At 42.9% G+C, this 26,385-nt stretch overlaps 1 protein-coding gene across 3 annotated transcripts in view; it reads right to left on the bottom strand.

Moving 5' to 3' along the window:
• The window catches only part of KIF13B (kinesin family member 13B), a 187,619-nt gene that overhangs the window by 7,651 nt on the left and 153,583 nt on the right, over positions 1–26,385 (bottom strand). For 2 of the 3 annotated variants that reach the window (XM_034766725.1, XM_034766728.1), the window contains exons 36-38: positions 19,607–19,724; positions 18,112–18,245; positions 1,892–1,954 (exon numbers count right to left, since the gene is read on the bottom strand). In XM_034766725.1, coding sequence (XP_034622616.1) covers positions 1,892–1,954; positions 18,112–18,245; positions 19,607–19,724 — 315 coding nt within the window. The remainder of the gene's footprint in view (positions 1–1,891; positions 1,955–18,111; positions 18,246–19,606; positions 19,725–26,385) is intronic. The other variant, XM_034766726.1, reaches the window with a different exon arrangement.

Here is a 26,385-nt window from a genome sequence, read left to right as displayed (position 1 = left end):
TGCCACCACCACATACTTTCCGAGTATGAAATTAACTGCACCACCGAGATTAACAGCCCATTTTAGTGATGTATTTCTTGGCTGTACAGTTTACTATATAGGATGGATCAATATCTTTTGCCAGCAAATGTACTCTAAAAGATTAGGATGTCTTTAAATCTTTTTCTGGGGGGGGGGCACGAGGAAGGCAAACTTGCACATATTCTGTTTACTAACTCACCAGTGTTTATTTTTGTTTTCTGTTCTAAATTAGTATCCATTGGAGTGGAAAGTTACCTTGAATTTTCAGATTTAGAGAGACAAAGTGGGTGATGTAATATCTTTTATTAGACCAACTTCTGTTGGTGAGAGACAAGCTCTGGAGCCAACAAAGCTCTTCTTCAGGTCTGGGACAGGTACTCCCAGCATCACAGCAAAATACAAAGTGAAACACATTGTTTAACGTAAGTAGTTAGCACATGTTGTAAGGGACTATTCAAGGTACAGTGGCCCGATAATACCTCTGCAGTCACAGGACAAAAAGAGAGGGTTACTGGATTACAGATTTTTCTAATAAGCCCTAAATACAGTGTCTCTGTTCAGTCCATGATTTGTACTATCTAGCAGAGTAATGAATTTAAGCTCCTCTTTTGAAAGTGTTTTGCAGGTTTCCTTTCAGGATGAGGGCTGATAGGTCAGCTATAGAGTGATCCAAGCGTTCACCACAGGTGATGTGTTGTTTTTGCCTTTTATCATTTTCCTGTGTGAGTTCATTCAAGAGCATAACAATTGTCTGGTTTCACCCACATAGTTGCTATTAGGGCATTTAGCGCACTGGATAAGGTGTACCACATGTTGTGATAGACATGATCCATCAATCATCCATCAAGGTGTGCCATGGGGAAGGGGGAGTTCCAACGAAAGATTTCATAAGCCATATGCTGACTGAGCGTAGCAAGTAGCTTTCTGTGAACAAATTAATTTCTTTTTCAATCTGAAAGCCAAGATTTTTTTTAAATTCCTTTCATAATCTAGAGACCCATGACATTGTCTCACCCATCTTTTTTCTTTTTGTTTCTTTTCAAGATATTTTCTAGTGCTTTGCCCAATCTAGTTTTAAGTGTCCCAAGTGATGGGACTTTCACTCTCCCTTGAGGAGACTGTTCTAAAGGAAACATAAGTGGCATTTAGAGAAAGCAGAATTTGATTGAATTACTGGCGCGTCAGAATCAAAGGCTAGCCTTCTACTGCTGAGTGAAATGTACTACAGAAAAGTTTCTGAAAACGTTATGGTCAATTAAAATATATTTTTAGCTCTTTTATGGGGAAGGGTGGTGTACTGTAGATTTAGACACTCTATCCTTTCCTTGGGTTTTCCTTTTTACATAAGCTTTAACACACATTTTGTTAAGACAATATAAGCACAATAGGAGAAAACTGATCTGCTACTCGTAAGATTGAAATTCTGCTGAACTGTGGGAGATCATAAGAGTGTTTTCTCTGCAGGTTAGTGCTAGTCTTTTTCATGTTGATATCATGAATTAGAATGAAATGTAAAACTGAGAATCAAATTAAACGTTCAGAATAAGGGATACATTCTGTTTATAGAAAGCACCCCGGCCCAGCAATTTGCCTTTTAAAGCAGTAGGCAGCTAAACTTACCTGCTAGTGCAATCATATGATTAGCAAGGTTTTCAAATATAAAAGTGTAACAAGCAATATAAGAGGAGAATTTAGCGGGACATAAAAAACCCATTCCAACCTACATTACAGTTAATTGTCTCAGCGAAGCAACAATAAAAATGGAAGAGGTTTGACGTAATGATGCCAGCAGTAGCGTTTGCATACAACACTGCTGCTGTTTCCATTGGTTTCCAGCTACAAGATATTGTGGACAATGTAGTGTGCCTACCTGTTTTAACTTTGTAGCACTGGCATCAATGCTGGCAGACTGAACCATAATTCGTGGGACAGGCTGCAGGAGAGGGGGGGAAAAACAGCATTATTCACTTATAGGATTAAATATTGCTGAACTGGTTTAACTGAAGAGGGAAACCTTTAAAATATGTATTGAAAATTCTGGGATAACAAATGGTCTTTAGTGACAGACAAACGGAGCTTTGCTTTTTTTTAAATTGGGCTCTGCTGACCCCCACTATACCACGAGGGGACAAATGAATGTTGTCTTAACCCAGGTAATGAGAACGTCCCTGCATTTCCACACACACGCAACAGCGTGAACTATATAGGGTAAGGTTTTAAAGTGTAAATAAAAAAGATTGTTGTGGTGTGGCCACAGAACAGCTGTTTCTCTGCCAGACTGACCACTGAACAGATCAAGGTTGGAAGTAAAAGGAAGAGGAGATGCCTATGCTACTTCAGCTGACATCACTGAACAAGCAGGCAGATTCACTATTAGAAGTGGCCAAAATTCAACAGAGATTTCAACCTATGTCCCCTGCCAAAATGTTCTCCCCGTCTACAACGTGAGTCTTACAAGATTTTCAACACTGTGCGCTCTATCTCAGTCTGTAAGAAACATCTACAGAAGTTCCTTTTGAAAAGAGGCACCGTAACTTACAACATGCAGGATGTTAAACTGAAAAATATGTGCAAAGTGGGTGAGGTTCTCTCTTTTATTGGACCAACTTCTGTTGGGGGGAGAGAGAGAGAGGCTTTCCAGCTTACACAGACCTCTCCTTCAGGTCTGGGAAACTAACAATGTCACTGCTAAATACAAGTTTTGAACAGATTGTTTAACATAAGTAGTTAACACACATTTCAAGGGTCCATTCAAGGTGATGTTAACATCCCTCCAGTCATAGGGAGGAAAGTAGGGTGGGGGGGATCAAGTTTGGCAGGGGGAGGGAGGGCGGGGGATTGTTAATGGGTTACAGATTATTGTAATAAGCCATAAATCCAGTGTCTGTTTAGTCCATGACTTGTACTGTCCAGCAGAGTAATAAATTTAAGCTCCCAGGTTCATCTTCTGAAAGTGTTGCACAGGTTTCCTTTGAGGATGAGGACTCATAAGGTCAGATACAGAGTAATCACTTTGTGAAAAGTGTTCATCTACAGGAGATGAGGTGTTTGTCTCTTATTTTCCTGTGAGTTCATTTGAGAGCATAGTAATTGTTTGGTTTCCCCCACATAGTTGCTATTGGGGGCATTTAGTGCACTGAATGAGGTACACCACGTGTGGTGATAGGCATGTGCAGGACCCATGGATCTTGAACAGGGCCGGCTCCAGGCACCAGCTCAGCAAGCAGGTGTTTGGGGCGGCCAATGGAGAGGGGCGGCACGTCGGGCTCTTCGGCGGCAAGTCCCTCGGAAGGACCTGCCACCAAATTGCCGCCAAAGAAGAAAGCGGCGAGGTGGAGGTGCCGCCGATCGCGACCTTTTCTTTTTTTTTTCCCCACCGCTTGGGGTGGCAAAAACCCTGGAGCCCGCCCTGATCTTGAAACATGTATTGTGGGGGGTGTTGATCATTGTAGCAGTGGAGATATGGTCTGCAAGGTTTTGCATCTGTTGTTCTGGCAGGGTCTGGTGCTGCTTTGACTTGGCGTGTCCTGGTCTGTGGGGAGCGTGCTTCTGATGATGAGCTTGGAGAGGTTGGGAGGTTGTTTGAAGGCCAGAAGAGGGGTTCAGGAAAAATTTATTTCAGAATGGGGTCCCCACTGAGTGTGGGTTGTACTTGTTTGATGATACCCCATATGGGTTCCAGAGTGGGGTGGTAGGTGACAACTAGAGGTTCGTGGTCAGAGGGGATTTTATTTCTGTATTGAAGTAGGTTCTCTTGGGGTATTGGGTGGCCCGTACCTCATCCAGTGCTCTAAATGCTCCAAGAGCATTGTCCTACATAAGAACATAATGAGAACAGATGGAAGGGAGAAATGCTTGGATAGCTCAGTGGTTTGAGCATTGGCCTGCTAAACCCAGGGTTGGGAGTTCAATCCTTGAGGGGGCCATCTAGGGCAAAATCAGTACTTGGTCCTGCTAGTGAAGGCAGGGGGCTGGACTCAATGACCTTTCAAGGTCAGTTCTAGGAGATAGGATATCTCTATTAATTTATTTATTTATTTTATCCGTTTTCTGATTAAAAAGATGGGATTCATCAAAAGGGAGGTCCTCAATGGTATTTTGTACCTCCTGGGCAAACCAGAGGAATTAAGCCACGATTCCCTCCGCATGACAATGCTCATAGCCATCGAGCACGAGGAAGTGTCTGCCTTGTCTACAGCTGATTGAAGCACTGTCCTTGCCACCAGTATGCCTTCCTCCAAAATTGACTGGAACTGGACCCCATCTTGTTGAGGTAGTTTTTCAGCAAACTCCTCCAGTTTGCTGTAGTTCAGGAAGTTGTATATGGCAAGCAATGCTTGATCATTCAAAATCCTGAACTGGAGGCTAGCTGAGAAGATCTGTATCCCAGAAGGTCCAATCCGCTGGAGTGGAGTGTGGAAGCTGCTGTTTGGACCACTCCGTCGCAGCCTGTACCACAAGGGAATGGGGGTGTGGAGTGAAAAAAGAAACTCAGACCCCTTAGCTGGTACATAGTATTTCTTTTCTGCCCCTTTGGGGGTAGGTGCACATGTGGCCGGAGTATGCCAAATTGTTTGAGCTGGTTGGAGGATGGCATTGTTGACTGGCAGAGCAACCTGGTACTGATGAGGGAAGGATGTGCAGGAGTTGATGTTGTGTGTCTTGTACCTCCTCCAAGGGGATGTGAAGTTCACCCACCACCCTCCGCAGGAGATCTTGGAATTGCTGAAAGTCATCTGGGGTGAGAGGGAAGACTAAGTCTCTGCAGCATCTGGTGAGAACGACAAAAACCGTTCTGCTCCAGCTGTGCCGCTGGAACCGGATTCAGTCGTTCCTCCTCCATGATTGGCTCGGAGCGTCTACTTGAGGGTGCTCTAGACAGGGAGAGAGGAAAAGTCTCCCTTACAGAATGGGTGAGTTCTGAGGGTGGGTATTGGGGCCAGAGTCCAGAAAGAGGGCCAGCATGACAGATTTGGAGGGTGCTGCAGTGGGCCCCAGAGCATAGGAAACCAGTGGCTTCTCTGTGGTTGGAGTGGAGGATATTGTCACGATGTGGATGGCCTCTTCGGGTACTCTTAGTGGTGGTAAGGGATGGGCAGCCCCTGCACTTCATCCGAATCCCCTGAATAGGAAAATTCAGACACTGGTTCCATCAATAGTACTATTGAAGCCAGTGGAAGCAGTAGACCGGGGTGGGCAAACTGTGGCCCGGGGGCTGCATCTGACCTGTCTGATGTTTTAATCCGGCCCTCGAGCACCCGCTCCGGCGTTCCAGCCAGGGAACGGGGTCGGGGTTTGCCCCACTCTGTGCGTGCCGTGACTCCGTGCGGCTCCTGGAGGCAGCGGCATGTCCTCCCTCCGGCTCCTACACATATGGGCAGCCAGGGGGCTCCGCACGCTGCCCTTGCCCCAAGTGCCGCCCCTGTAGCTCCCATTGGCTGGGAACCGAGGGCAATGGGAGCTGCAGGGACAGCACAGTGCGCAGAGCCGCCTGGCTGCGCCTCCGCATAGGAGCTGCCTGAGGTAAGCACTGCCCAGAGCCTGCACCCTGCCCCAGCCCTGATCCCCCTCCCACCCTCCGAACCCCTCAGTCCCAGACTGGAGATCCCTCCTGCACTCCCAACCCCTCATACCCAACCCCACCCCAGAGCCCACCCCCACAGCCAGAGCCCTCACCCTACCTCCTACCCCAGCCTGGAGCCCCCTCCTGCATCCTGAACTCCTAATTTTTGGCCCCACCCCAGAGCCCGCACCCCCACCTGAACCCCAACTCCCAATTTCTTGAGCATTCATGGCCCACCATACAACTTCCATACCCAGATGTGGCCCTCAGGGCAAAAAGTTTGGCCACCCCTGATGTAGACTATTGGAGGACGCAGTGAAGGGTGTCTTGACTGCGGCAAGTCCTGGATGGGAGATCTGGCCTCCCTAGAGGTGGATGGTAGCAGAAGGCATGGAGATCTTGGCTCTCCCACAGCAAACAGTTTCTGGGGCTCCGGAGCTCTTCCCGATTTCCCTGGCCTTAATGGTACTCTTTCTACAGTGGGAACTGGCACCAGAGTGGTGGACTTTCCCGGAGTGGGCGGATCCCGTACCTTAAGGGGGGGCCGACATTGACGGTGTGTTGGGCTCGGTACCTGGTACTAACAGATCTGCTGGTTTGTGCGGATTCTTGTCACGTTTATGCATCTCTGAGTGCGCTGCTTCCCCATGGCTGGTGCTTGTGGAAAAAACATCCCATTTCTTTGGTTTGGAGGAAGACTTACTGCCATGTTTATGTGCATGCTTCCTTACCTCCAGACTAGGCCCCGACATGGGGTCCATAGTGGTGGTACTGACAGAGCCAGACTCCGTCTCCATAGCCAGCAGCGTTAATCCTGGCTGTATCAGGCGATGTACAGAGGAGTTCCTCAGCCTCAGTCCAAATGATGTTTTATGGTGACTTCCATGAGATGCTTCTTGAGGCAGAGAGCCCACTCTTCTCAGGTATGGCTAGGGAAGGACTGGCAGATACTTCACCAGGATGAAATGTGGGCTTCTCCCAAGCAGCCTAAGCAGCATTGATGTTTATTGCTCACCAAAGAGGAACACGGGCAGGAGGCACAGATTTTAAAGCCTAGGATCTTCGGCATAGTCCAGTAACCACGTGTATGTGTGTTGGGTGTTTACCCAGAAACAATTCCCCCAAAGTCCTAACTCTACTCCAAATAACTACTAAAACAGTAAAATAGCATAGGACTACTAAAACTATATACTGTACAACTAAACTCTTTTTAAAAGGTGTGTCACACACAAGAGGACAGTGATAGTTTTAATCTGGATCATGAGGCGGTGAGAAGGAACTGGCGACGTGGTTGGTCTGTCCTGCCCTTTATCATCTTGAACGAAACCATGAGGCGAGGCAAGGATACATGTGTTGACCAGTGGAGACTACTACTTGAAAAATCTCCAGCTCTGAACGCATGGTGCACATATGTAAACCCTCAGTGGAATACAATAGGGATCATCATTCGAAGAAGTGAGAACTGCTCCCATTCATCTCTTTGAAGTAATGATTATTTAATTGTTGTCATTGTTAACTATTTCATTTCTGATCAAAGCATATTAAAAAGGAAAGGGACTATCTTTAAATTATGCATAAGATCTGCAGTTTTTCTGGTGAGCAATGGCTCATTTTGGCGTCATAAATCAGGTGGCATTTAGGAGAGTATCACCTCTCCACCCACCAACCTGATCCCTGGAACTAAAAGGCCATGGAGTAAAGCCCAGGAAGTCATCTGAGCCTCACCAAGGAGGACCCAATCTGGCAGAGCCCAGCAGGGCACCTAACCCTCCTCACCCCCAACCAAGCTTAGTCTCCTCCACAACAGCAGGGCCTGGTCTGATTGGTGTGAAGCCAGGTAGCCCCCTCCCTGGCTTTAATGGCAACTGCTCCTCCCTCTGCTGGAGACTGTCTGCATCTGAACCTCTCTGAGGGGGAAGCCAAATCTGGGGAACCCACCAGAAGATTAGTAATCATATTTAACATCTCTACTCCTTACAATCTACTATGAGTGGCATCACAAGCAGGAGCAGCTAGGGAGAATGGCATCATTTTTCCCTCCTCATTCCTGGCTCAACCTTTCAAGTATTTACTAGAGCGTAGTGCTTACCACTGAGAGTTATAATTATAAGTTTACACAAGTATTGCTAGTGATTTAGGGTCTTGGAGAGGCAGTGTGTTCCAACAGATAGGCAGTCTATTCTCTACTCTGGAAGTGACCTCATGTGTCACAACCTCTGCCTCAGTTTCCCCATCTGTAAAATATGGATGTTACAATATGCTCTTTTGGAAAGTGCTTTGAGGTCTATGGATAAAAAAATGCTATAGAAGTGATCATAATGATCTTAAATAGTTTTCTTATTTTGATATTTCCCAGTTCCTTTATTTTTAGCATTATTCACCTGGCCTTCAAAAAAAACAGAAAACCCCACATTTTCCTGTATTTTATCAAAAACCGTCAGTCTTACAGCATGTAAACCCATAAAATGTAAAAGCCTTGTTATCAAACAACAAAAGAAATAAAACAGTTATACTTTAATCATTCCCCATCAACTGCTAAAATACCATTCTCCTCCTGAAAGCATGACACACATAAAAACTCTTAAGATACCTTTGCCAGACAACTTTAAAAGAAGTATGGAACAAAAAAGCAATTATAAAAAGTGGCACTTAACCAACTTTGCTGTTGACAGGAAACAGATAGGTAAGATGCTTTTTACTCTTGTCGGGTAGTAAAGGTATTAAAACAAATATTTGTTATGAACTGTGGTCAAGTTAGTGGGGGGAGAAATAAGTACTAATGCAATTTGTTATAATAACTTGTGTTTGTGAAAAGACATGCACTGATGAAATTTAGGTCTCTGTATCCAGCGCCACATTCTGTATTCAAATGCATAAGCATAGTTCCCACTGAAGTAAAAAGTGGCTGCACATACATCTGAGAGGCAGAATTTGGTCCTTGGTCGATTCATAGAGATAATTTCTGGCATATGATCTGCAATGAATTGACAAACCTGGACTGAAAGAGAATGTCAAAGCACCCAGTTCGGTAATAGATTCACAATAAGAGTTGCTAAACACAATTTGGTTTAGATTTTATAAAAAGAGAGTTATTCATGTTAAAAATATAAATAAAAATAAAAAATAGGATATTTGGAGACTTCACAGCTGGGTAGCCAATCACTATATTGTGACCTAGAAAAATCTAGTATATGTGTCCTATTAAATAGTTCTCTAGTTCATACATTTAAATAGCAGATGAATTCTAACAATTAAGAGATTTACAATGATAAAAAGAAATATTAAGTCACTTCTTTAAAAAGTTGTTTGAAAGGAGATAGGATGGCTTTGGGGACTGGTAATTAGAAACAGAGCTTTTCAACTCTAGATCACTGGATTAAATCCTAAAATGCTTAGGTTTAAGCATGTGATTAGCCCCACTGAAGTTAACTTTAAGCACACAAGTAGACCTGTTAAACACATACTTATGTGCTTTGCTGGACTGAGGTTGGAGTGCTCCAGTTCTTACTATTAATCTGGGGCTTGATTCTGCAAGGTCTGTAGACCTACGTGAAATGAATTGGACTGAGAACACCAGATCCCAGCAGGCAGGTGATCATATCACAAAAACCTGCACCATAATAGGCACTTGTTTGCCCACTCACTGTATCAGAAGAGAGGGCAAGGACTGATTGGGCCAGGGATCCTAGAATTACCCTCCAATTTAGAGGTTGTCCCTTGAGGTCATGGTTAAAGCACACTAGGAGGGCACTAATCAGGGAGTTTCCATTGCTGTTGCCTATGCTGCACCTTCTCTCAAGATGGGGATGGACTTCAGCGGCAAGGATTATCAGTCTGACAGTATTACATTCACACAGCCATTTCAAAAAAGCTACTGCAAAATTCTTTACTGGGGTATAACATGCAATAATAATTTCATTACATGTAAATTAGTCAGTTTGAGAACCTAAGATTTACTTTCATGAGCTACCCCCACGTATTTAGTGCAAAATTAAATATACATTGTTTCTTGTGCAATTAATTTATTTCATTCCCAATTCCAAGCAGAAAGATTAAAAGGGAAATTTGTAACAAGATTTTTTAAAGTTTCAGATTTTTTGAGTTTCACTCGTTTGCTTTAAAAAATTAGCTTTACAATAATCATTCTAATTAAAACTGTATTTAAAAGGATGATATTGGAAGCTGAATTAGGCAAGAAACTGAAGCCTTAACAACTCAGTCAACAAGAATTAGATACATATTAGCTCAGTTGGCCATGAAGGATCTGTTGAGCCGTGCTGATTAAAGAACACAAATTATTATTAGAAACCCTGAAAAAAGCCTTTTAGACATACGTTTAAAAAGGGGTTTTCTGATGTCAAATTATTTATATTTGATTAGGGGACAGAATTCCTTTTAATCATGCTAAGCATCATGCACATCTATGGCACTACATAAATAATTGTATGTATGCCAAAGAAAGCCTCTCTGGGTGGGTTTCATTAATTGAAGTTCATTATTTTCTAGATTAGTTACTAAACCTGTGTCAGAAGGTCAAAGACAACAATTTTGTTAGCTGCCCTCCTCTCCTGTGCCATACCGCTGCATTTCTGGAACACAACCAGACAGCAATGAATTATGACATTAGAATACAGAAACTCAGACAAGAGATTCTTCTATAAGGGAGCAGTGACACAAAAATACGTTTCATTTCAGCAATATGCTAACAAAATCTATTCACCTAGGCACTCAGATATTTCTATGCCCGCCCCCCATATTAGTATCTAGAGAGAGCAAGAAATGAGTCTTCAGAAATATTTTAAAAGCGTTGAATAAGTTCACACTCGTCTGAGGACTCTGCTTTTGCCACTTTGATGATAAAAGGTATGGACCGCACTTTGATATATACATTGTAAATACCAACACACAATGATAACTTAAAATGCCATTATATGAGCAGTTCAGAGAGACCAAAATGGTCACAGCGTGAAGAATAATCTGTCTGGTTCAGACTATGGAATCAACAATACGCTAATAAAGAAATAAGGCTTCAACTGCATGCACATAATATAATTAAACATATATATAGCTAGAAACTAGAAAGATGCAACCCTCACCCCTTCCTCCTCCACACTTGTGGAGTTTAAAATAATTAATTCTCCCCCATCAACAATAAGAATGGAAAAAGCCATCAATTCTGCATGTGGCATCACTAACTTGTTTTAAGAATGAACAATGGAAAGTAAAGAGCGAGTCAAATAATCACAAATGGTTAAAGAATATAGCTGCTTTTTAATTTACAAAATACTGGCAATTAATTTAAAGGCACCAGATTAGTCAGAGAGAATGTGTATTTTCTAACTTTAAAGTATATAAACAGCTTCATCAGCAGCCAATCTTTTAGGTATATAAACAGCTTCATCGGAAGCTGATCTGCTAGTTACATGAAGAATCCTATTATGCCAAATTAATTCAATCTAACTAATTAGAGAGCAGGAAGTTCTTTCAATTATTTTATGTGCTGTCTGAGAAACACACTTGAATACGAGAGCAGATTTCATTAATTGCGGTTCATTATTCTCCAGATTAGTTACTAAACTTGCATCAGAAGGTCAAAGACAGCAATTTTGTCAGCTGCCACCAGCTTCACAGTAATGTCTTTGCATTTCTAGAACCCAGACAGCAATTGATTACAAACAAAAAATGGAACTGGAAGAGACCATCTTTCTAAGGAAACACATACAAAAACATATCTTACTTTAAGGCAGATGCCTACTTAAGCAAAAGCATATTGAGGAAATAAGAATCTACTGTTGAGATAATTTTTGATAATTTTCAGAACAAGTACTCAAAACCTTATGGTTTTGCTGTAGATTAATATTAGAGCTTTTCAAATTATGGCTTCATCCAAAGAAAATATGTTGAGCTTTGGGAACACACACTTACCCACTCTCTGAGGCCTGCTTAGTCATGGCGACGGAGAGGTACTCACCTCGTGCAGTAACTGGAGTTTGAGATGGGTGCTCCATCTCAATTATGCACCTTTCATCGGAGATTTTTGGTAGTAGTGGCCATTTGGCCTGCGCACATGCACTACACACCCTGGTGTTCTGCACCAAGGACATATAGGGCTGTACAGGCAAACTGCCCTCAATTCCTTCTCCACCAAAGTGTCCTTTAGAGAAAACTCCAAAACAAAATGGAGGGACACTCATCTTGAAGAACTCCAATTATTGCACAGGGTGAGTAACCTCTCCCCCTTTGAGTAGTGTCCCTAAGGGTGCTTCACTTTAGCGGACTTCAGAGCAGTATCCTCAACAGGAGAGGGAGCTTCAGAGTCGAGTCCAATACTGAAGAGAAGACTGAGTTCCCAAAGACAGCATTTGATCGGGAAGAATGAACCACTGTGTGGCACTTGGAAAATGTATTTACTGAAGACCAAGTTGCAGCCTTGCAGATCTCAACAATGGGAACAATGTCGGAGAGGTAGAGACAGACCTCATGGAATGGGCTAATACTCTAAGAAGAGGTAAACTGGCATATTCATAAGAAGAAATAATACACCCTGAAATCCATCTGGCAAGTCTCTACATGGAGACGTTGGACATTTGGACCTGTCAGCTATTGACACAAACAGTCTTGGAGATGATCCGGTTCTGCTCAAATAAAAGGCCAACACCCACCTGATGCCTAGGGTATGCAAGGCAGCATCCTCCCTGCTCTGGTGCCGTTTCAGGAAGAAAATTGGGAGATGGATGACTTGATTGATATGAAATTCAAACAATACCTTAGGTAGAAGTTTAGGATGTGAATGTGATGAGACCACCTTTCAAGGACACTATAAAGAGAGGATCCAATAATAAAGATCCCATTTCCCCAACTCTTCGAGCAGAAGTGATGGTCACCAAGAAAGCCATTTTCATGGATAGGTGAAGAAGGGAATAGATTTGAAAGGGGATTTCATAAGACATTTGAGTATGAAGTTTAAATCCCATACAGGAGTGGGTTCTCTAATGTAAGGATAAAGATTCCCCAATCCCATAATGAATTTTGTCATGGTGAATGAGCAAACACTGAGAATCCCTCAATTGGGGAATAAAAGACTGTGAGAACCACCAAGCGAACCCTGACAGAACTCATAGATAATTCTGACTAATTCCAGGAGATACTCCAGGGCACCACAAAGTGAAGAATGAACAGACAACAGATGTCACTGATCACACCAGTGGTGAAATTTTTTCCATTTCTGCAAATAAGTATGATGCATAGATCTTTTCCTACTATTTAATAACATCTGCTATACCTCTGCAGAACAGGAAATCTCTATTCCTGCGAACCATTCATTAACCAAGCCCGGAGGTGAAGAATTCCCAGGTTGGGACAGAGAGTCTGACTGGTATCTTGGAGGAGGAGGAGGGGGGAAGATTGGAAATGGAGGAAAGACTCATAGCTAGACACACCAGGAAGAGTACCAGGGTTGTCTGGGCCATATTCGAACTATTACTATGATCTTGGCTTTGTCTTGCTTGATCTTGTTTACCACTTTCAATCTTAGGGCTATTGGAAGAAATGCATACAGAAGGCCTCTCATCCAAGAATGAGGAAAGCATCTCCCAGTGAGTGAGGGCCCAAGCCCCCTTGCAAGCAAAATAGTTTGCACTTCCTGTTCGTAACTGTGGCAAAGAGAGCCACTTTTGGAATTCCCTACGTCACGAAAATGTGATTGAGAATCCGGGAGTTGAACTCCCATTCGTAGTTCTGGAAGAAGTGCCTGCTGAGGTCATTGGCCTTAGTGTTTTGTATGCCCAGGAAGTAGGCTGCTGAAATTAGGATGTGGTTGGCTATACACCAGTTCCATAGCCTCATTGCTTCAGCACAAAGAAGAGTATCTCATCCCCCCTGCCAGCTGATATAGAACATGCAGGCTACATTGTCATGGTTTTTGTGGATCTGTTGCTGACTAATGGCTGGAAGTGGATACAGGCATTCCTTACTGCCTTCACATCCAGGAGGTTGATGTGTAACCATGCCCTGAATGGTATGGATCCCTAAATGCACTCCCCAACCTACCAGAGATGCATCTGTCATTATGGTCATGGTCGGGAAGACCTGGATGAATGGAACACCTGCACAAACATTGTGTAAGCCTTTCCACCCGTTGGGAGTCTCACACTTGATAAGGGACTGACACCAGCTTGTTCAGGTTGTGTTTGTTCAGGGTATAAACCATCCTGAGCCAGTCCAGGAAATATCAAGGCATAACTTGGCATATTGTGTCACAAAGGTGCAAGCTGTCACATGTCCAAGTAATTGAAAGCAATTTCTTGTTAATGTCTGTGGACTGATATGTATTTTTGAGATAAGGCCTTCCACTTCCTTTCAGAATCTATTAGACTCTATTGTCTAATAGATCTCACTTTTCAATTAGTATCGACAAAAATTTCTAAAGTTTCCCTTTGCTTAATTTCACCTCTTGTCTTCTATTTATATCCCCCAGAACTCTCCTAGTCTCCCTCTTCATTATTTACATTCAAATGCTTGTAGACATATCAGATCTTTACCCTTTATTTTTCCTTCAGTGAAGCTAAACTGGTTTAGATACTTTACTCTTCCCTCGTAAATCAATCCCTCCAGCCTTTTAGTCATTTTTGTTGCTCTTCTCTAATTCCCTCCAATTTGTTGATTGCTTTCTGATCATAAGAATTGTGTATTTATACGGCACCTAAGGGGCACCCTATACACTGCACGCAATATTCAAGGTGCACTCTGTACCAGAAAGAAGCCCATCAATTCCTTTTTAAGTGATGTATCAGGGGGTAGCCGTGTTAGTCTGTATCCACAAAAACAACAAGGAGTCCGGTGGCACTTTAAAGATTAACAGATTTATTTGGGCATAAGCTTTTGTGGGTAAAAAACCTCACTTCTTCAGATGCATCATTTTAAGTGATGAAATTCCTTTGCAAGTGCCACCGGAATTTCACTTTGCTTTTTTTTTTTTTTTTTGAAGCAGTATTTTCTAGTTGGCCATTTGCTACCACTGCTGGCATTACACCATTTCCATGATCTTCCTTGCCATTGGCCATCAGACTTTTGTCCTGCCACTGCACCAGTTGGTATTTTTCTAGGTTCAGTATAATTTTCTTCCCTGGCCATATCCTTTTTATTGTGTTTTAGTATTCAGTGGACTGTGCAACACCTCCCACGTCAACAACATCTGCAGGAGTTAGCAAATTTACCATTGGCCTCTGCCAGATTAAAAAAGGCTTACAGCTGAACACCTCACACTGATCCCGGTAGCACCGCCTGCTCAATACATTGCCATTTATCATTAATGCCTTTGGTTTACATTCCTTCAGCCTGCATTTAACCCATGAGACCATGTTCATATCAGGCCCATTACAAATGAAGAGCAAGTCAGATCATGAGTCACAATATCATTTACGTTTTCAAAAACAAGTCTTACTCCAACAGTTGATATTTATCCGTTGGTGCAATACAGGGGGAAGCTAGCTCTATAGTTCTACTTCAATTACTGCTTTTTCTTCTATGTATGGCAGTTCCCAGTGGGGATTAGGAAGCTCAGTTCATTTACTGACAGAGCAATGAAGAATATAGGTATGTTTCTTCTGGACAGCAGGTGACCTGACTTCGTAATGCAGCTGACTTGTTACATTAAGAAAACTAAAAGCATTAAGCTTGTATTAATTGTATCGTTTCATTTCATTATATTGATCCAATGGTCTTGGAAAACCTTAGGTTGCTCTCCAATATAACCAAACGTTAGAAACTCTGTACATTCCTATTTATGCATTAGCATTTTATTTGTTTTTAATAGTCAGAAATAATATTCTCTCACATTCAAGTCCCTGTGCTGCGCCCATCACTGGGGTATCTGAGCACTTCTATTCTGCTATAATTTAAATGCAAAGCTTCTTTAAACTGCTGGCTTTATAGTTGAAAAAAACGACTTCAAACAAATAATGTAATCAACTGATCTTGATCTGTGGGGGGGAGTGCAGACAAGAAACTTGAGTAGGAGTTAGGAAACTGGGACTTCTGAGATCTAATTCTGACTCTGCCATTGATTCAGTGCAACTTCAGGCAATTCACTTAAGGCTTGTTTAACCAGGGACACACTCGAAAATTAATCCAAATTAATTAAAGGTGTGAATTTTAAGTGGCTTCGTTGAACTGTGTATACACTCTCATTCAGGGCCAGCTCCAGCATTTCTGCCGCCCCAAGCGAAAAAAAAATAAAGCCGCGATCGGCAGCGGCAGGTCCTTCGCTCCTAGAGGGAGTGAGGGACCTGCCGCCCCCAAATTGCCGCAGGTGCCGCCCCTCTCCCTTGGCCGCCCCAAGCACCTGCTTGTTAAGCTGGTGCCTGGAACCGGCCCTGCTCTCATTGAGAATTAAAGTGACCTTAATTCAGTTCAGTTTAATTTAGCTATTTTATCTTTAATTCTGAATGAGACTGTCCACACAGGGATTTAAGGGAGTTTAACCCATTTAAAATACACACCTTTAGTTAATTCAGATTAACGTTCCTGAGTGCCTCTGAGCATACAAGCCCTTAGGCATCTTTACAAATCTCACTAGGCACCTATTTACATTTTTAGGCACCTAAAATACTTTTAAAAATGTGGCCCTCCAAGTTTTATTATCCCCATTTTACAGCCAGGTAATTTGTTAGTCTCTAAGGTGCCACAAGTACTCCTATTCTTCTTTTTGTGAAATCAGAGTGGTTATCCCCTTGCCACGGCTGTTGTAAAGCACTTCAACACTCTTGGATGAAAGGTAGTGTACAGGTGGAAACATCATTATTAGGATAAAAACTGGGAGTAAACTATGGTTTTTTTTGTTTTCATTATTTTAGGGAGAAAAGACACATTATGCAATGTGACTGCTTAAAGGAACATTCTCATTAAAAAGGTTATTTTTTAAAGACATCCTTATCTGTGTTTATATCATCTAAGATTGTTAAAACAGAAAGAATATTTAATATTTTAATGTATTTTTCCACAGTTTATGCTCTTCACTTCCTTGCTGTATTTCTCTAGGCTCGAACAAAGACAAGAATGTGGTTAATTTCACTTTCTGATTTTCCATTTCTCAGGAATGTTTGAATCCCTACCACAAAAAGCTTTTCATGGAAGTTAAACAAAATTCATGAAAACATTTCTGAAAGTGAGAGTACGCAGTGTCATTGTAACCGTGTCTGTCCCAGGATATTACAGAGACAAGGTGGGCGAGGTAATAGAAGATATTACCTCACCCACCTTGTCTCTATAGTATACATCTTTTCACACACCCTCACTACCTGTCCATGCGTATTTTCAAACTGAACCTAAATTTGGGGTTCTAAGCTACCTGACAGTGTACGCCTGAAGCACCAAATCTGAGGGGACAACAGAGCCCTCCAACTTCAGGGTATGTATACACTGAAAAAACAAAACAAACCAAACCAACCCTGCATCAGGGATCTCAGAACCTGAGTCTATGGACTCAGTCTTGTGGTTTTCATGCTACAGCGCTAAAATAGCCGTGAAAACATTCCTGCTCGGCCTGGAACTCAGATTCTGAATCCCGGTAAGTAGGGTGGGTCTCGGACCCGAGCCGGAACGTCTACACAGCTATTTTTAGTGCTGTAGCATGAGCCTGAGTCTGTAGACCTGGGCTCTGAGTCTCGCTACCATGGGATTATTTTTTTTGCATTACAGAAGTACCTTAACAGACCATAGGCCAAACTGAGCTTCACTGATTTATAACAACTGAAGATCTGGCTCCAGGTTTTTGTTTAAAATAAATACACAGAACTCTATTCTTTTCACTCCTGCAAATTCTCCCATACTACATGAGTCACACACAATGAAGAGGCTTTTTTTTTTTAAACAACTCCAGCTATTTATATAAAATAAGATAGTGCCTGTAAAGCTGAAGATCTCATTTTCAACAAGTCTGTCTCTATCTAAAATAAAGGATAGTGTTTTCTGATATTTGACTATGCATTGGTGGCTACCTGGAGCACAAGGGCTGAATCTGGAACAGGTGGGGACTTACAAGCATATGAAAAAGATGAGGTGCATCTCTGGCATGTGGAATAGACTGGGATAGAAATAAAAACTACTGCTCCAAGTACATTGCACAAGTCGGAGGGAAAAGGTGCTAAAGGGTGGGTGATGGGAAATGAAATCAGGAATTAAAAATAGAATTACATTTTCCACTTGGCAATAGACAAACAACACTAAGTGCACTTCATAAATTTTACTATTGTTGCTGCAAGTGGTATTACCATAAATCACATTAGTAGCGCACTTGGCACTTTAAAAAAGCCAAGTGGGCTGAGAGTATCAATAAGTTAAAACAGCTCCACTATCTCTGGATACTGTGGAGGGGAAATGTATCATATAAGCTTTTACTATGACTAAAAGCTTGGTTTGCCCTGCAGCAACATACAAAACAGCTTTCTGCCAGCAAGTCATTATAACAGTGCTCAACAATATTGGGGGGTGGGTGTATGTATGTATGTGTATGTGTATGTATTTTTTACCTGCTGGGCAAGAGGAGAGGTCTGCCTGCCCTTTTTCTCATCTCTAGCAGGAAAGAGAGACTTAAGCAGCTTTGGCATCTGAGGCACGAAGGATTTTACTGGATTCAGGTAGGAGGCAGCCAGGCTACTGAGTCCTGTCAACAAAGTTTTTTTTTAAAAAGTGTGATCAACAGCTGCAGTTCTTTCACAATAGAAAATCTATGAACCTTCTAATGTTGTAATCAGCACCAGGGAGGGAGTTGACTAGAGGTCAGAACAACAAAGGACTAGTAGTCAGGACTCCTGTTCCTATTTCCAGCTCTTCCACTGAATTAATGTGTGATCTTGGGCAAGTCACAAACTCTCTGAGGCTCAGTTTGCCCTTCTGTAAAACAGGGATAAGAGCTCCCTCTCTTACATAGGATGCCAAGACTTAATATACATACAAGGATTTGGAAACACTAAATGCTTTAAGAATTGCAGTAGTAGAATTTAAAAATCCAGAAACAAGCCACACAGATGATAAAATATTACTACGCAAGTGCAAAACTTTAACAAGGTAAACTTGATTACTAAATCACACCCTAGAAATAGCAACATGGATTAGAATTAAGTAATCTTGACTGCATCGGTACATAACCAGGGTCATGCAGCTCTCCCAGCTCACATCTGTTCCTTTACTCTACTGCTATCACTCTGCTCATCCCCCTTGAGAAACACCAGTTATAACCAGTACATAAAAACAGACAACTTTATCACTGCACTCTTCCATTATACATTGGGCTCTATATGCAAAATATTCGCCCCAATCTGCACTTTCTTCGTTATTTTCTAATACATTGGTAGCTTTGCAGCCTTTGCAATTTTACTTGCATAACATATGGTATATTACTATGTGTCTGAATTGCTTTGTCTGTTATTTAAGAATGTAAGCTTCTGGAGGCAAGGACAGTGTCTTCACAAACAGTGGGCACTACTGAACACTTTGCATACCAGCCAGGCAGGGCCGGCTCCAGGGTTTTGGCCACCCCAAGCAGCCAAAATCAAAAAAAAAAAAAAAAAAAAGCCGCGATCGCGATCTGCTGCGGCAATTCGGCGGGAGGTCCTTCACTCCCAGGCGGAGTGAGGGACCGTCCGCCGAATTGCCGCCGAATACCTGGACCTGCAGCCCCTCTCCGGAGCGGCCGCCCCAAGCACCTGCTTGAGAAGCTGCTGCCTGGAGCCGGCCCTGCCGCCAGGGTTTGCAGAACTGCAGTTTCCCCATATCCAAGTAAAGAAAGACAACGGTTAGGGCAGATACTCAGGACAGTGAATGTCAAGTTCTTACTGATGCTCAGTGTCTGTTTGCACAGTACAGAGCACAATGGTAGAACTCAATAGGTATTCTTTTAAAAAAAAAAATTCCAACTGTACATTCAGAGAGACTACCTCCGCCCCCTTTTCTCCGGGGGTTCCAAATAGAATGTTTCACTCTAAACTTTTCCCACAGCCGATTTAGCTTTGGGAAAGCTGTTACCTGGATCATTAGAATGGTTCTGCTGAGCAGAGCCTGACAAAGATGTATCAGACGGGGTCATCCCACTACCAGAATGTGTTGAAATTTGGGATACATCTTGCTGGCTCTCCCATCGACCCTAGAAGAAAAGTAAGTTTATATTTTCAAAAGTATTGCGCAGAGTAGGAGTCTGCTCATACTTGTACAGCATGCCAGCATATACAACGCTTCGCAGTACGCAGAATGTGCAAAACTAAGGATAGAACCCATGCCCCAAAATGTTTTCAGTTGAATTGAATGCCCAATCTCACAAGAGGCTGAGCATCATCAGCTCCCATTGACACTGGCAGACTCCTTTGTCCGCTTACAACCACTGAGGGCTAATTGCAAGAATCACTGAGTGAAATTCTATCATAATGCATAGGTCTGACTAGATGATCATACTGGCATCTTTTAACCCAAAAATCTAGGAAGACTTTGTGGCCTTCTAAAGTAGCATTCAAGAGTGAAGTTTGCATGAAAGAGAGGGAGAGCAGGAGATAATGAGAATAGATGGATGTGGACAGCCTTGATCTTTGGGCTGAAGGGAAAGCTAGTGCATAGGTTCAAGTAGTATGACAGGAGATAAGATCAGCAAGAAACGAAGATGGCCTTGCTTGTTGTGTTCTATACACTGAAAGGAAGAGAGATGGAAGAAAAAGAAACTGGATTATGGCAGAAACCCAGCAGTCAAGGAGAGAAGTAATTAGAGAACGGGTTAGTGTTTTAGCATTGCAGATAGGGATGAAATGTGGAGATATTAAGTGGCAGGATCTAGAGAGGGCCTGCACTAAAGGAAGGAAGACGTTGGAGAAGAAAAATGACTTGCTGTACAGTAAGTGTTCTTAGAGAAGTTCTGTTCACTTGGATCCCATTTAAGTTTGCATGCACCCTATGTGCACTTTGGTACGATGTCTGCTCACCACAGATTTTTGCGCCCTCCACCCCCAAAGGCATAAAGGGTGGAGCAGGCCCAACTGCTTTAGTTCCTTTGCCAATACAGAACCCCAAAGCTAAAAAACTCCACAGTAGTGGGAAAGGAGGACAGGTTGTGGAATCCACGTGGATACAACATCTCAAACATCCACAGTTACCATAAGTGACCATTGTTTTTCAAGTTTTTGTCCACATAAATCCCACCCTAGGTGATCAGCTAGCATTTATCGCCCTAAGGAGGTGGGAGCTTGGAGTCCTACTTAAATAAAGATTGCAGGACCACCTTACCAAACTGGACACCAGATCCAACATCTGTAACAATGAGTGCTAAATAACAACATGCACTGAGCCTCTAACTGGCAGCCCTGCATGTTTCTGATACAGAAATTTTCCTCAAGAATGCCAGTGAGGTTGCTTGGGCCCTAGTAGATCATGATTTAATGTGAGATGGTGGGGCTAATTTATTTAGTTAAGAGGATATTTTAGTTCAGGCATGATAACTAGGTCTCTAGAAATTGTAAATACAGACAGTACTGAAGAAGGCGGTACTGAGGAAAGGGGTACCATAGAGATCAAGGCCAGTGAGGGTCTCATCTCTCACACCAGTGAGAACATCATCAGTGCAGATGGTAATGAGGTAGCTGGTACCAATATAGAAAGGTTGAGGCCAGAACTCAATTGCCACGGTGCCAGTGCCAAAGCGCATGCATCAGGCAGTAGAACTGATCCAGGTTGCAGGTCAGGCTTTGAAGAAGGAACTGTGCTTTGATGGTACCAGGAAAGGTGATTGATGCTATGTTTGGGTCTTAGAATAGTGCTCATTTCTGCCAGTCAGCAGGAGCAACTGACTGACCCATGGAGGTCTGTACTGATCATTTGCTACCTCTAGACAAGGTATGAGGCCTTTTGGTAGCTATGGAGACACAGGTACCAGGGATAGCTTATCAGAGCGTTGGCCAAATGCAGTTTATGAATAGCTGAATCATCTTTCAACTCATGATTCTCTGAGTCAAAAGTGCCCTTCATTGATTGCTCCAATAGAAATAATTTCATCCAAGTGACTCAGGCTTTCTGGATCCATTTGGAGAAAGTTTTACAGATGGAGCACTTGTCAGGAATGGGGTCTTCTCCAAGGCAAAAGAGGCCTTTAGAATGCCCATCATTCAGGGGCATTGCTGCCTCATAGGAAGAGCAGGACTTAAAGCCTGGAAATTGTGCCACAGCTATAAGGTCAATGCTTCAGTACTGAAGAGTCTCAGATTTTCTAAAACACTATTTCTATTATTTTGCCAATGGGCTAAATAAAGTGAAATGTTAAGAACTCAACTGCTTCTAACTAACAGAAAAGTGCTAAGGGGTAGCAGGTGGACAAGTTCTGTCTCACTGCCATAGGTGATAAGAAGAAACTGAGAGGCATTTGGGCCCATTCCATCCTTTATGCCTTCAGGATCGTGGGGAGGCACATGCTCCTAGAATGGCATCCACATGTACAAGTATTTGAAGAATAGTAGTTCCTAGCAGTGAGCATGTGTAAGAAGAGAGAGGAAAGAATACCCCAGTTTTGGACACGAGGCAAGATTAATCAGGATGACTATGACCCATTGACTTTGAGAAGCCAGCAAGCCATCCAAGAGGAGATATTCTAGTGGCAGGTGGAGCTACTCTAATGGTCAGAGAATTAAGAGGTGTATTGCCAACAGAACAGATCAGTATAGAGTGGATAACAGAACCCAAGGGACCAAATAATATTCCCCAAAGAGTACAGAGGTAAAAGGAGGGGGGAAAGAATGCTCAACTGTCAATGGAAGGGAAAAGACCTATACAATATGAATATAAACTTGTTCAGTGACCAAAAGCTATTTAGAGATTTGTACCGTGGACAGAAAAAATGCAAGAGTATGTTATATATTAACTTGATGCAGTTCCCAAGTTTCATGTATGTTTATTAGACATGGCTCTCACTTGTTTTGTACATTTATTGACTGAAACATCTAAATTTGTAACTAATGCCAACTGGTTAGACTCAGGGCCGTGAAACTTTAGTTTCCATCAAGAAGGATGGCAGGGGAAGGGGAAAGTGCTGATACATCCTTTGTCTGAAGGAGCTGTAGCTCCATGTACATAGTACATGGTCACTGCCAAATGACTGAACACCAAGGTCAACTGACTTAATTTAGCAAATCAAAAATGGCCACTGGAAGAACACACGTTCCCTGCCATGTTTTGATACAGGGTTGTTTCTAAAATGTTCCACTGATTTCTGGAATATTTTCCCATTGCTTTCTTTCTTCTCGTCTGGTACTCGACAATGTAGCACTCTATCCTCCAGAAAGAATTCTAAGAAGCTTATTTGGAGTCAGCCCCAAGGTGCACAGGAGTCTTGTAGCAGATATTGAGAGTTATTTCCTAAAAGTGTTCTCTAGGCTTCACCAGCCTCAACTATTTTTCCCCAGTTGGCAGGCTGTTAAAATGCTGCCACTAGACCACAGAAACGAAAGCCTTAGTATCTCATCTATCCAAGGCTTTCAGAAAGAACTTTACGAAAAAGTAGTCGCAGTTTTTAAATATTACCATAGCCCCATTCCTATCCCTGTCTGCTGTAATAAATAGGAGAGTGCACTAATTTGCACTGATCTATTTTGATACAACCTAGAGAACTATCACTGGTGCCAACTGGGGTTTAGGCTCAAGTGGCCCTGCCTTCCCACACGCATTTGAGATACAACATAGGTGGCAGCTTCCCACAGATTTCAAAGGGAGACAGACACGACCAGGATAGAATGGATATCATTAACAACATATTTTAGGGCCTACTTGTAAAGAATTTTATCACTGTGTGGTTATAGTCAGAGGAATGACTGTAATATGGTCAGACTCCATATTTGGTCCCTCTCATTGACTCCATATCCAATTTGCTCAATTTACAAGACAAAAAAAACACCCAGAGTTAACAGCCGTTGCAAGTGACTTGGGATCTAAAAATCCAGCTGTATCTTATATGACCAGTGAAAGATTCTAAAATCATAACTCATCTGGCACTTGTATTGATGTATAAGATATAATAGAATTCCTCTCTCTCCCCCAAAACCATATCAACTCTGTAGTAGAAAATTGGCTTGTCCTCTCTAAAGCAAGCAGATATAACTCAAAGACAGAGATGGGACCAAATGCAGCTCTGTTATCAGGGTATAAAGCTGGAGTAACTATTGTCTTTTGATGTTAGGACAGTAGTGTCTCCCTCCTCCCTATCCTGACTGGATGGTTTAATTCTATAATGCATCGTTAAAAAAATATGAAGCCCACAAGTGATTCCCCTAAACAGATTTTAAATAAAGGTCTCGGTCAAAGGGGCGATAGAGGGTTAACTCTTCAGAAGCCGCCCATTGTAAAAATCTGTGCATGCCTGCGATGTCGGTATGCACAGCTAATTTTGAATGCATTTCTAAAAAACGTCACTACCCACATTCCGGTCAGCACCACTGACTGGGCCATTTAAGGTTCCGTCAGCAGTGCTAAGGCAGGCTAGTCCCCTACCTGTCCTGGCTCCACGCTGCGCCCCGGAAGCGGCCAGCAGGTCCAGCTGCTAGGTGGGGGGCCATGGGCCTCCAGACACTGACCCCGCCCCAAGCACTGGCTCCACACTCCAGCTGGGGGGGGCAGTGACTGTGGCAGGCGAGAGCAGCATGTGGAACCTCTTGTCCCCCCACCTACTAGCGGCGGATCTGCTGGCTGCTTCTGGGGCATGCGCAACGCGGTGTCAGGACAGGCAGGCAGCCTGCCTTAGCCCCCCCTCTCCTCACCGAGAACTGCCCCAGGTAAGCCCGCATCCCAACCCCGAGCCCCAACCCCCTGCCCTGAGACCCCTCCTGCACCCCAACCTCCTGCCCCAGCCCTGAGCGCCCCACTGCATCCCAAAGCTCTGATCCCCAGGCCTAGCCCAGAGCCTGCCCCCGCAGCCCAGAGCCCTCACACACAAACCCCAGCCCCGAGCGCCACCCCCAAAACCTGGATCTCCCTCCTGCACCTCAAACCCCTCATCCCTGACCTCACCCCAGAGCCCTCACCCCCTCCTGCACCCCAAGCCCCTACCCCAGCCCAGTGAAAGTGGGTGAGGGTGGGGGAGAGCGAGCCACCTGGATACTAACAATGAAAGACTATTCTATGGAAACCTTACAGAATCACAGAGGTTAGATGTAGAAAAGACCTGTGATGTCTTCTAATTCACTGCCCAGCTGCCATTACAGGATTGTAACACATTTGCTTGTTTCATGTCCATCTAGTTAGTTTCAACCAGTAAGAAGAGGCCTGTGGATCACTTCACCACACCACAAATTACACATTTCTACGAAACTATGAAACAGCTGTACCTGAACAGCTGGAGCTTTGTGACAACATAAAAAGAAAGATGCATCCAACAGACTCAGTCTCCTCTCAGTTACAACGGTTTCATGTTGATATAACACCGTTGTTTTCGATGGAGTTACTCATTGGCATCAGTGTAGCACGAACACACAGATGAACATAATTTGTTGGGGAAGAGTCTAGATGGCTTTTGTAAAGGGAAATCATGCCTCATCCATCTATCAGAATTCTTTGAGGTGGGTCAACAAACATGCGCAAAAGAGTGAGCCAGCGGATATAGTGTACTTGGACTTTTCAGAAGGACTTTGATAAAGTCCCTCACCAAAGACTCTTAAGCAAAGTAAGCAGTCATGGGATAAGAGGGAAGATCCTCTCATAAATCAGTAACTGGTTAAAAGACAGGAAATAAAGGGTAGGAATAAAAAGTTAGTTTTCACAATGGAGAGAGATAAATGGCAGGGTCCCCCAAAGATCTGTCCTGGGACTTGTGCTGTTCAACGTATTCTTAAATGATCTGGAAAAACAGGTAAACAGTGAGGTGGCAAAATTTGCAGACAATACACAATTACTCAAGATAGTTAAGCCCAAAACAGGCAGCAAACAGTTACTGTACAAAGGGATCTCACAAAACTGGGTGACTAGGCAACAAAATGGCCCATACAAATAATGTTGATAAATGCAAAGTAAAGCACATTGGAAAACATAATCCCAACTACACATATAAAATGATTGGATCTAAATGAGCTGTTACCACTCAAGAAAGATCTTGGAGTCATTGTGGATAGTTCTTTGAAAACATTGCTCACTGTGAATTGGCAGTCAAACAGAGTGTTAGGAAACATTAGGAATGGGATAGATAATAAGACAATAAATATCATAATGCCACTATATAAATTCATGGTATGCCCACACCATGAATACTGCATACAGTTCTGGTCACCCCATCTCTAAAGAGATAGATTAGAATTGGAAAAGGTACAGAGAAGGTCAACAAAAATGATTAAGGGTTCGGAACAGTTTCCGTATGAGGAGAGATTAAAAAGACTGGGAATTTTCAGCTTGGAAAAGAGATGACTAAGGCAGGAATATGACAGAGGTCTATAAAATCATGAATGGTATGGAGAGTGTTATTTATTCCTTCTCATAACACAAGAACTAGGGGTCACCCAATGAAATTAATAGGTGACAGGTTTAAAAGAAACAAAAGGCACAACACACAGTCAAACTGTGGAATTTGTTGCCAGGAGATGCTGTGAAGGCCAAAACTAGGTTCAAAAAAGAACTAGATAAATTCATGGAGAATAGGTCCATCAAGATGGTCAGAGATGCAACCCCATGCTCTGGGAGTGGATGACAGGGGATGGATCACTCGATAATTGTCATGTTCGGATCATTCCCTCTGAAGTACTGGGCATTGGGCACTAGAGAGACCAGTATGGCCGTTCTTATGAAAATGAGACATA

The sequence above is a fragment of the Trachemys scripta genome, chromosome 3 (genome assembly GCF_013100865.1).
Source record: "Trachemys scripta elegans isolate TJP31775 chromosome 3, CAS_Tse_1.0, whole genome shotgun sequence".
Taxonomy (NCBI): domain Eukaryota; kingdom Metazoa; phylum Chordata; order Testudines; family Emydidae; genus Trachemys; species Trachemys scripta.
Note: the sequence above shows the minus strand (reverse complement) of the source record. Positions and strands in the feature narration are given on the sequence as shown.